Source organism: Triturus cristatus, chromosome 9 (genome assembly GCF_964204655.1).
Source record: "Triturus cristatus chromosome 9, aTriCri1.1, whole genome shotgun sequence".
Lineage (NCBI taxonomy): Eukaryota > Metazoa > Chordata > Amphibia > Caudata > Salamandridae > Triturus > Triturus cristatus.
The window spans coordinates 49,247,251-49,259,860 of record NC_140592.1 but is presented as its reverse complement, the minus strand read 5'-3'; the positions used below and the strand labels follow the sequence as shown (position 1 = coordinate 49,259,860).

Here is a 12,610-nt window from a genome sequence, read left to right as displayed (position 1 = left end):
TCCGGAGTCGCCGGAAACCTGTGAGGAGCACCGGAGGTCGGGAGTGAGGATCGCACTCCGGAGCCGCCGGAAGTCGACATCGAGGCAAGGCCGGCCGACGTCATCGAAGCCGAGGTCGCCATCGGACCGGAGCCGCCCGAAGTCGACATCGAGTAAGACTGCCCGACGCCATCGAATCGGTGGTCGAGATCGAACCGAGGCCGCTGACATCGAGACCGGATCCGCCTGCCGGCGTCGTCAAAGAACTGACATTGTGCCGAGGCCGCCGACATCGAACCGGAACCGCCTCACGGCATCGATACGACTCCAGCGGCGTCGGAGCATCAGAAAAAGGGCAGTAAGTGGAGTAGAGGGCGCCTAAGACCCTGTGGAGACCTGAGAGACTGCTCTAAGGGGCTAGGGAGGTGCTGGAACCAACCTGACTGTGCCAAGGGTGAACTGGGACTAATCTAGAGAAGTTGTGTGGAGAGAGAGAGCCAGGTCTCTGGTATTTTCCCCCTTTATCTACCTCAGTTTAGGCCTCAGCCTTGACCAAGCCAGGGAGTAGACACCCCCAAGCCTTCCACATCCCCACAAGCTGTGCCTGGGCCAAATCAGCCCTTAGGAATTCAAAAGTGATCTGATTCCATGAGTGTCACTGTCAGCTTTTAAGTATTTTGACTACCCACAGTTATTGTTGAGTATACGTAGGCACAGCTCTATCCCACCGCTGAACACCAATTATGTTGGAAAACCACTCCCACACTAGAAGGGGTGGTGGTGGTCTTCCGGACACACTGTGGTAGCTTGGCTCGAGTGGTCAGGAATCAGGCTCCGTGCTAAGCATACAACATACCCAAACAATAACCATGCGTGCATCCGTTCCAAAAACGACTCTACACCGTAAAAATTATGAAAATAACTTTCTTTATCTTCTTTTTCTCTTAGTTGCTGATTGGAGAAAATAAATAACAATCACAATATACAAACTTTTTAGAAAGTGCAGGACAAATAAATACTGGCTTAATGATTCAATAAATAGGGGTGATCATAAATACTGAAGGCATAAATAAAAGTGCAATACAGACAGGCAATTAAATATTCTGAGGCAATAAATACTGTAACCAATAAATATTGTGCATCAATAAATACTGTGGACCAATAAATACAGTGGAACAATAAATAGGTTAAATACAATAAATACAGTGCCCCTAATAAATACTTAAAAGCTGACAGTGACACTCATGGAATCAGATCACTTTTGAATTCCTAAGGGCTGATTTGGCCCAGGCACAGCTTGTGGGGATGTGGAAGGCTTGGGGGTGTCTACTCCCTGGCTTGGTCAAGGCTGAGGCCTAAACTGAGGTAGATAAAGGGGGAAAATACCAGAGACCTGGCTCTCTCTCTCCACACAACTTCTCTAGATTAGTCCCAGTTCACCCTTGGCACAGTCAGGTTGGTTCCAGCACCTCCCTAGCCCCTTAGAGCAGTCTCTCAGGTCTCCACAGGGCCTTAGGCGCCCTCTACTCCACTTACTGCCCTTTTTCTGATGCTCCGACGCCGCTGGAGTCGTATCGATGCCGTGAGGCGGTTCCGGTTCGATGTCGGCGGCCTCGGCACAATGTCAGTTCTTTGACGACGCCGGCAGGCGGATCCGGTCTCGATGTCAGCGGCCTCGGTTCGATCTCGACCTCCGATTCGATGGCGTCGGGCAGTCTTTACTCGATGGCGGCCTCGGGCGGCTCCGGTCCGATGGCGACCTCGGATTCGATGACGTCGGCCGGCCTTGGATCGATGTCGACTTCCGGCGGCTCCGGAGTGCGATCTCCACTCCCGACCTCCGGTGCTCCTCTCCTTAGGTTTCCGGCGACTCCGGAGTGCGACCTCCACTCCCGACCTCCGGCACGATTCTCACAGGTTCCGGCGACTCCGGAGTGCGATCCTCACTCCCGACCTCCGGTACACCTCACCTCGGTCTCCGACGACTCCGGAGGGCGGACTTCACTCCTCCGATGACGCCGCTCACTCGACCTCGGGTGACTTCCTCCTCGACCTCTGGTACTCCTCACGACCACTGACGGCGCCCTCTCTCGACCTCTGGCGGCTCCGGGCACGACGTCTGCTTTTCCAGTCAGCGCCGCTTCTCCACCTCGGGCTCCCGGTCTCAGGCTACTCGACGTCGGACTCCAGGGAAACCAGTTTCCAGGTCAGGATCTTGCTGTTCTCTTGTTTCTAAGGCCTGTTCCTGCTGTCCAGGTCCTCAGGATGGTTTTTCTGACTTCTTCCCACACAGGGCTCTAGGCTGGGCTCCGTCAGTAGGGACTAGTATCAAGGGTGGGTTTATGGACCCCACTCCAGGCACAAGTTTCCACCCCTGCTGCTTCACTCCTTCCTCCTTCACGTTTGTGCTGCTCACTCTTCACCAGTCAGGTGCCAACTGCCAGCTCCAACTGCCAACTCTCTCTCTTAGCTTCCCAACATTCTAAACCGCCTCCAACTGTCACAGGGTTCTGGAATGTTCTGGAAGGTGCTGGTAGGTTCCAGTGGATGCTGGTGATGTCACAGGTGGCCACCATTTTGTGCTTCAGGCCCTCAGACAGAAGTTTCAGGGGTAGGTAAAATGGCTCCCTGAATCTGCAGCAACACTAAAAAGTCTGGTGGTTCCCAAAAAGGAAAAATTCAAACAGGGTTTGAGGCAAAAGTGGGACAAAATAAATAATGATGAGGAGGGACCACCCAAAGGGCTGACAGGTCTAACACAGGGAATTGGAAGAAGCAGGATTTGGAAGGCAGTGAGTCTTAAACAAGCAGTAGAGAGGAGTTCTTAGGTTTCGCAGACGGACATTAAGATGAGTGTTGCTCCTAGGTCCACTGGTAGTGAGTTCCACAAGATCGAAGCAGCACCTTAGAAGTTCTAATGCTGATCATGAGCATTTCTTAAGGAGGGTGACTCGAGAAGATTATTTTTTATTCTTAGTGCTCTAGAACTGCCTGACTGTTTATGCTGAAGGGCACACAGGACCCAACCCTTTTTGCCCATAATGGGAACCTGGGTATATCATAGAATAAACACATGGTTCCATGTGTCTCATTCACAAGTTACCATGAAGTCACGATAGAAGGACCCACTCAAGCCTTGATATCAACAATGATTTCCAGTATTTATTCCCCCAATAGGTACTTCATACATTGGAATAGCCCAGACGGTGCAGTACTCATAGGTGCAGCGATGTGAGCAATATCACATATATACAAGAGGGATATCCACAAGGATATGCAATGTCCAGTTCAGTACAAGTACTGATTTCTGTATTGAATCCTATGTATACTTGTTAATCCCTAATCCAGTGTTGACATTTTGACCCACACCTTTATTTCAGTGGGTCTCTTCACGACAAGACATGTCGACTGGCTCACTTCAAAGCTGTGTCCAGGACAGCGTTTTCTTCTCCATATTGGGACTTGTAGTCTTTTTGATCTCTTGATAAAATCAGGACTACAAGTCCAAAAATGGAAACAAAAAGACCGTACTGAAGTAGCATGGGCCTGGGAATCGTAGAAGCTACAAAGAAGAGAGGTGGTTATCAAAGAGGGATCATACTACAACAAAAAGGGAGACAGTTGCTAAATAAATCCGATGTACATATGGGCAGAGATGAATGTGCAAACATATGTGTAGGTAATTTCCGTACCTCTTGCTTCTCTCTTTACTGATTAAGATACCGGAAAAAGAAGTCAATCACCAAACTGCTCTTCTTTCCATTTTTGATGTTCTCAGGCTGCTCATAGGAGGCACCGCTGGTTCTTTCCTCCTTGTCTATCCTCAGCTTTTGATACCATCTCTCACCCAATGCTGTTAGACAGTTTAGGTTTCACTTGATCTGCATTGTGAACACAGCTCTGGACTGGATCCAAGACTATCTCTGTGATCTTTCCCAATCTGTTTACATTGCACCTTCACATTTCATAAACGTGTCACTGTGGTACCGCAGAGCTCCTCACTTAGCCCTCCCCTATTTAACATTTATGTTTCATAAATATTGAATACGGTAGTCTCATCCACTGCCTGGGCCTCACGTTTCTTTCCAATGCGGATGATACACAGCCCATCTTCCACCTTGACAACCCCATATCTTTTTTCAATTCAATTTATTTATTTAAGTGCATAGTTAATTAAAACAGTTGCACCAATCGGTGAACCAAGTACATACATTAAAACAATCAAATGCAGGAAAAACTCCATGTGCAAAGTAGAAAAATCTAAAATATAATCTGCAGCAATGCAATGCATTTCAGTCTCCTTAGAAATTCGTTCTCAGCACCTCTGTGTATGAGACTTTGGCATGTAAGAGTCCCTGCAGATGTTACAAGAAAAGCAGCTATAAGATGTAGTCTGATGCTACATGATCTTTTGTAGTCTCGAAGAAGCACGTTTGTGGATCATTTATCCTTGAGCTCTTGGCAGTTGGAAGTCAAAACTTAGGGCTCAAGGCAGGGTTACTGGTGCGCCAGGATAGTTGGCCAGGAGATGCTTCCCCCCTTATCTATTAAAATACAACTACCCAGCTAAAGTTTGTGATGTGCCCATCTCATCAATACATGAGGTCATAATAAAGTGGCAGTGGAGAACAGCTCTGGTGCAGAAGAAAGTCACGATTCTAGGCTCGGCTAGGGGATGTGTTCAGCTGCCGACCTGCTGATTTTCTGTTTGACACTTGCCAGGTATTTCACCAAACTGCAGTTTAGCTGAATATCAGAAGAACCAAAACAGGCGATGACTGCCTGCCTGCAGCGACGCAGCCCTCTGATGTTAAATGATGGTTTTGATATGGTTTTTTGGTCATCCAATTCTATTTACATTTGCAACTTTGGTAAGTGATAGTTTCCGGGCCCAGCCCGCACAGTCGGCACGCTTTCTTGCTGTCATCACGTTTCCATAGCAGCATAGCAAACAAAGTTTGGTTTCAGTTGTCTTTTGGATGACCCATTTCTGTCTACAGGTGAATACCGATAGCTTGGATATTATTTTCCTTGGTAAATCCTCTACCACTCATTAACCTTCGGTTTGGTGGCCTCCTGAACTCGGTCTCCATCCACCCTAGTTAAAGAAGTCCGCAACTTGGGCTTCTCGTTCGATGACTCACTTTCTCTTTCCACCCAAATAAACAAAATATAATCTTCCTGATTTCACCATCTATATCTTCTAAAAAACAACTCCCATTTCCTCCTTTGTCTTCTCGTCAACTTTTTGTAGAGTTCTCCTCTCCAGGCTGGATTACAGTAATCCTCTCTACTTGAGTTTTAGACAACAACGGGTCCATAATCAACGCACAGCTGTTGGATTCATCTCCCTAAATTCATGCACATTTCACACTAACTCTCTAAGTTTCACTGGCTCCCTGTACACGCTCACATCTGGTTCAAACCCATGCATCTAGTTCACAGAGCTTTTCTCAAGAGTGGTAATCTTTTCCTTCAAGCCAAAATTGTTCCACATTCCCTGTCTTGTGACCTACAATCGTACTTTCTGACAGCTTTGTATTACCTTCCGTCACCACAGGCAGTCGCTTCTACTCCTTCCAAGCAGCCAAAATATGACCCTCACTTCCTCTATTCCTACGTCTCAGGGATGATCACTTGCTTTGCAGAAAACCTTCTAAAACTCAGCCTTTTTTCTATATTCTTGAAGTTCTGCTATTCTTCTACCAACTTTTCCTTTATCTACAGGATGCCCTGTTTCTCCTTCATTACCAGGATACCCTGTAGCGATCTGCAAATGTCTGTCATCATCACAGGCCTAATGTTGCTGGACCTTCTGTCCTCTGTGGCAGATATCCTGCTACCAAGCAGGACATGAATTCATTTAGCTCCTTCTCTCCTTCTTCTCACTTTGTCTGCTGATTGGCTCGAGCAGACAAGGAAGCTAGACTGTTCTCCAAAGTTGTGCTAAAGACACACTATCAATCGAGGAAAGTTTTCTTAATATAATGAACTGAACTAGCCAAACAAATGTAAATCAGGTTATCATAAACATTTTGAAATAGCTTTTGTCTGAGAGGAAAAATATGTACATAAAAACAATGCAAGTAGATGTTTGTCCAGACATCAAAACCAACCAAGGACCCTTCGGTTTATTAAAAGGTTTTCTAACTATTTAATTTGCCTGGATGCAGGCCACATTCAGGCACATAAAAATGGATCTCTTTCTCTGTAAATCTTACTGATGGATTCATTCAGCTGCATGTGAAAAACAGACTGAAATTGGAGCACAATGTTGTATTTTAAAATTTTAATTAAACAATGTGGAACCTTGCATGCATTATTTTGGGACATGCCCATGAAACGTGCTATACATGCTAGTTATGTGTCTCCTTGCAGATACATTTTTGTGGGTGTCGCTATGAGTCTGTAAGGTTTTGTTTTCACTGGCAACGTTTGGCACAGTTCCCAATTTTTGCCCTGCTTGAAGCTTTTATATTTTGTCGATTTACCTTTTTTTGCCTTGGCAAAGTTCTTTTCTACACAGCAATAACATTTTCTGTCTCGTTGAACTTAGTTTTAGGGAAATACATACAAAACTTTTCTCTGCAAGATTGCAAAAGAGAAGAACCCTGAGACCCTGATTACAAGCAGTTTGCATAATACCGACCCTTGCACAAACCCTTGACAATGCAGGGGCTGGAACAACGAGATGGGCAGAGTTTATCACACCCAGTTATAACCTGGTGTGATAAAGTAAATTTCCCAAGCTACACATTGGCAGGATATACCCTATTTTAAATTGCTAGACTTATATTTGAACATTGGAATGTTGGGAGCGCCACTAAAGACAATGCAGTGCTCTGGGCATCTAATGGCCAGTAGAAGCCCGAAGTATCAACATTCCAATGTTTGTTCACAGCAACAGCTGTGAACAAAGGCCTCAGGGAGCCCGAGGAGATTTCAACCCTGCAGGCTCTGTGAGGTTTTTGTTTTACTATTTACAACATTCTGCCCTCTAGGGGCGGAATGTTCTAATAGCCTTAGAGCCCTCCGTAGCGGGCTCTACCGGTCATTTAAGGCCTGCTCCCTTGTTAAAGGCCCTTGCCTTCGGCTGAGACCTTTAATGCTGGAGCGGGCCTTTAATGGTCAGTATAGCCCACTACAGAGGGCCTTAAGGCTATAATAAAACTTGACTATTGGACTTGAAAAAATTCCAATCCACAAGACTTTAGCTATTGCATCCCCTCTGAGACATTTGTTGTCAGGACCCAACTGTTTGCTCCAAAGTGTAGCTTATGGAGAACCATTTTACAACATGAATGGTTGAAAAAGTCAAGATTTTCTAATGTCTGCGGCAGACAAAAAAAAATTGTAAACTTTTACATAAGCCTTTTCCGAAAAAAAACACTTTTGCAAATCCACTCAGCCCTAGGTTTAGAATATGTTAATTTGAATACAGGAGAGACAACTCAAATCAATGGTGTTTATGAAATTACTCACCCAATAGGGATATCACCCACAGTTTCGATGCCGAACCTTTCACGCAGATTTACCCCATATGATATTCCGGTGGAGGCAATAAGCTGAAGGGATAAAACAACACATATCAATCGAGGTATAGAGGCTCTGTTACTATAAATCATTCATGTACCTTGCTTCCAAACGCTAATTAGACTGGGTTATACAAAGACATCTAAGATGTTTTATTAGTCACGTATGTTTCGAACAGATCAACAGACTTGAAACAAGCACTGGCAAAGCCACTAGGTCTGGCGTTGCCGTCAATCTTTTTGCAATTCTTGTTTTATTTTGTCATGGCTTTTGTAAACCTTTATTGTTCAAGAAGCTCCCGGGCCCTCATCAATCTAAAAACATTGGCCAAAGGTCCAAAAAAGCAGACATTACCATAGGAAGGGAACTACTTTGTGGGTGGATGTGCTCCTTGTGAAAGGGAAGCATGCCATAAGTCAAAGTGAAGTCAGCCTATGGCTGAGTGGACTGACGCACTGCCCTATAATGCATGCTGGAGTGGGTGGAAAACAAATGTTAATGATGTAACCACAAACTAATGATGAAGTCTTGCTTTAGACTTCACCTATAAGTAAGTATGTTATACACCTAATTTTAGTAAAATCAAAAGGTCTTGGCTAACACAGACCTAATAAAGCCAAGTGATCTGACTTCAGCTGCCAGCCTCTTGCCTTTGAGAAAGAAGGAAGACAAGACAGATAGAGGGAAAGAAATCAAGAAAAAAGGCAAGCAAGAAAGAAGGAAAAACAAAAGGTAGGAAGGAAGAGAGCGAGGGTGGATAGAGGGGAGGAGAGGAAGGAAAGGAAGGAGTGAAACATGGCAAGAAGGAAAGAAGAAAGGCAAGAAAGAAAGGAGGAAATGGAGGGAGTGTGACGAGGGGGAGCTGCTGAAGGACCCCGGGGGCACCAGGTCATTACTACCAGTACTGACTCTCACACCCAAGGGGAGGGGCTTGGAGGACTCAAAACCACCGGAAGTAGATACAGAGATCGAGGGACGTCGGAAGAGCGACGAGCAGAGCGAGGAGCGGAGCGAGGAGAGGAGCGAGGAGCAGAGCGAGGAGAGGAGCGAGGAGAGGAGCGAGGAGCGGAACGAGAAGGAGAACAAGGGAGAGACGACGGCGGAAACCCGAGGACACGCCGGGACGTGCCCCGAGGAAGGACCCGAGGACGAGGCAGCCGGGACCCCTGTACCCCTTCAGGCAAGTGGTCGGGGAAACAGGGAGGTCCATCGTGGGCTGGTGGCGCTCATTAGTCCTACTCGGGCCTATAGACAACCACCTGTAGGGTAAAGAAGGGGTGGGCGAACGGGCGGGCTCTAACCCATCTCCAGCAGGACTCACCTGAAAATAAGGGCCCGGGGAAGACGGAACAGGAAAGCCCACACCATAGAGGAAGTAAGGGGTTGGGTATCCACAAACGATCCTAAAACAAAAGGGGAGGGAAAACAACAGGAAGGAAAAGACGGGTAATAATTGCCTCGGTGTTTCTTTTTATTCCGAGGGGACGACTGGCTGGACCACGCCCGAAGAAACGACTGCCAGTGACGCTAGGAGGCAAAGAAACCAGAAGAGCTCAACGGCGACCCCTCCCTTTCAGAAGCCTCCTTTGTGATCCCTCTTCCCTATACCCCTAGACATGTGCCTGTGAAAACAATAAAACAGGAACAGAACACAATCAGTAGACTCCTCTGATCTGTGGGGCGGGGCGGGGCGTGACAGGGAGGAAGGAAGAAAGAGGGAAGGAAGGAAGGAAGGAGGAAAGGAGGAAGGAAGGAAGGAAGGGAGGAAGAAAGGAGGAAAGGAGGGAGGAAGTTGGGAAGGAAAATTGAAAAGAAAGAAGGAAAGAAGAAAGGCTAGAAGGAAAGAGGGAAAGAAAGAAGTCAAGCAAGACAGAAGGAAAAAAAAAAGGAAGGAAGGAAGAGAGCGAGGGCGGACAGAGAGAAGGAAGAACAGAAGGAATGAAAGATGGCAAGAAAGGCAAGAAAGAAAGGAGTGAAGGAAGAGATGAAGGAAGATAGAGAGAAAGCGGGAGAGGGAGGAAAGAAGAAAGAAAGGAAGGAAGGAGCCAAAGAAGGAAGGAAGGAAGATTGAAAAAAATAAGGCAAGAAGGAAAGATGAAAGGCCATAGAGAAAGAAATAACAGAGAAAAATGGAGTAAAGATGGCAACAATGAAGGAAAGAAGGAAGGTACAGAAACAAGGATGAAGGAAAGGTAGCAAGAATAAAGGAAAAAAGAAATAAAGGAAGAAAGAAGAAAATAAAGAATGAAAGAAACAAAGAGAAAGAAGGCAAAAAAAAGGAAAGAAAGACGGAAAAAATGAAGCCATGGCTGAAAACAATAAAGATTTGATTTGATTTGATTTGAAAGAATGAAGAAAAGAATGAAAAGGAACGACAGTTAGGGTTTGGAAGATTTATAGAGCATACTGATTAGTTTATATTCAGTATTCATGTGAGCTGATATGAAATAGCAGCAGTCAGATATCAGATAAGCAAGGCCACTGCAAAAGGAATTTACAACTGCACCAGCAGGAAATGAGACCTGATAAAGCTGGAATGTGCCCTGTGTGCAAAGCAAAAGTGCCCTGCTATTCAATCAGGCTCTAAATACGAAGGCAACACGAAAGTAATTATAAAGTGGAAACATAAAAAACACTGGCACTGAAGGGAACTACCTTGTGTACGGATGTGCTCTTTGTGAAAGAGCAAAATGCAGTCACTCAAAGAGAAGTTAACCAGTGGCTTAAGTAGGTTGTCCCATTGACCCTTGCTGTATGCTATAGTGGGCGGAATCAAAATGTAAATGACACAGCCACAGACCAATGGATGAATAGAGGTGGTTGAAAGGACCTTTAAGTAAGTATTCTATAGGTTTAATTTTAGAACACTGAAAAGGTCTTGGCTAATGCCAGACCTGAAAAAGTCCTCAAGCTCAGTCACAGGAAGAAGTTTGTCCTGGCTTGCAACTTCCTGAAATGGCTGTAAATAATTATGTTTTTGTCTATATTTTCAACATGCAAGCATTAAATGAAACATTGATGATATGCTCCATTAATATCAATTATCAAGCAAATGGAGTAAACCTGTAACTATGCAGTGAATGCTGCAGCCTTGGAATCACATACGCCCAGTGGCCCAAAGCTTTGTCTGCTGTTGTATCAAGTTTATTCATGAAAGGTAAACAAAAGCTAAACATTCTATTTCCAGTCAGTGCCCTTTTTTAGCTGCACTTTAAAGAAAACCTCTAACCCAAACAAACATGTAATATTAAACAAGCATTGGCATAGCCAAAAGATTGTGCCTTTTAGCTGTCAATGCTGACTTATTGGCCTTGCAAATACTTTTTGGTGATGTTACTTGGTATCGGCACAAAGAGAAAAAAACGGCTTTTTAGAGATACAGTGCAGTATCAGCGAAAAAAGACCATGATGACAGGCATACTTATGCGTTATCACACATATGTGTCTATTTGTTATGATGCTACATCATATGATGTGTACATGTGCATGCCCTCCATTCATGCACATGCTTCTGATATAATGTAGCAGCCATTTTTTTCTACTTCCCGTTCAAACATGACAGATGCCAATATGGAAGAAGTAAATAGAAAAACAGTAAGGAAGAAATGTTCCAGAACCTGTCAAACAAACAATTCGACTGACCCAATACCCACTATAGTAATGCATTTTAATGTATTAGTGACAATAGGTCTTCGATAGCAAACAGTTATAGCTGCCTATAGAGAAGACCAAAAATGCGTAATGGTTAACATGTGTAATATGGTCCTATATTGCCATCTTGGGTTTTGGTAACCTTCACAAACCACCTAGCCTCGTGGATCATAAATTTCACCAGAATACCTAGATGCACTATATACTACAGAAGTGCACTTCTGCAGTTAAGGTTCACTACTCAGTTCATAGTAAATTACCCTGTATCGCCCTTAATACCCGCCAATTTCCAGCAAATATGGAGGTTGTGTACCAAGCATGGGGATAGTTTTAAGAACTTGTCAAATTTGCAGCATGTTACTCAAACCATTCACATGTTAAAAGGAGGTTCCCAAACCATGCCACTTTCACCAATAACATGTTTTACCATAAGAAAGTTCCTGAAACTGTTGAATTAAGGTCCACCATATTGTAATGGCACAGTGGTCATTCTGTCAATCTTGTTTTCTTGTTTTAGTGCATTTTCAGCTAGCCTGGTTGGACACATAAGCAAAAATGTAACTCTTCAATGCTTATGATACAGCTATGTATCTGCCCACAAATGTTTGCAATCACTAGAAAATACAGATATTCGATCATGAACACCAAAACGTACACAAAAATATGTTGGTTTTTATTGGACATTGATCAGTCACCTTCCAAATGCTTTTGAAAACTGGGAAGCAAAATGGGGTTGCTAATGAATATCTTTCATGCTACACAACAATTAATAAGGAGTAAAATCTACAATGTATTTTCCAGTGTAGCACCTCAAAACAAATTTCATTTGCGATCTCATGTTCAAAAAGAAGTTTTTATTTCATGAAAGATGACTTTTATGAAACTTTACTCTCCAATTCAGGAAAAAAATGGCTAAATGGAATTACACCAAATTTAGCAAAAATTCACAACTTTACTCTGAAAGCATGCTTTTTGTGACTTGGTGTAAATTTGTTGTCATTTTCAGGAAATTAGCATTTAAACAGAGCTCGAGTTGGGTATAAAGGAGTTAAAGAGTTAGGTTTATCTGGACTGCTCGTGTTCAGATACACTCTGAATGGCAAATTTAAAGAGGACTAGTTAATCCTGATTGGTTGTCCACAAACGTATGTGGTGGCAGCCATTACGGGACTCAGGGACATGCTTCCTGCATCCTGAAAATGAATGTTAAAATACATGAAGGGTCAACACACCCTGATGCTCCGGGGCATATAAGCGAGTACCAAGGGGACGCTCTCTTGATTGGCTGGCCACAAGATGGACAGCATGTTGTGGCAGCCATTAGAGGGCTCTGGTTCATGGTCCGCATTGAAATGGATTTTAGTGAAAGCCTGTTTTTGTGGGTCTCAAAAAGGAACACATGAAGAGTGATAACAGATTTCAGTCAGAATGCAAATAATTTAAAGGT

General features: G+C 44.3%; 1 protein-coding gene across 3 annotated transcripts in view; it reads right to left on the bottom strand.

Moving 5' to 3' along the window:
- Window positions 1-12,610, bottom strand: part of SLC26A6 (solute carrier family 26 member 6) — a 209,031-nt gene that overhangs the window by 119,149 nt on the left and 77,272 nt on the right. For all 3 annotated transcript variants that reach the window (XM_085624368.1, XM_085624367.1, XM_085624369.1), the window contains one exon: window positions 7,462-7,544. In XM_085624368.1, coding sequence (XP_085480494.1) covers window positions 7,462-7,544 — 83 coding nt within the window. The remainder of the gene's footprint in view (window positions 1-7,461; window positions 7,545-12,610) is intronic.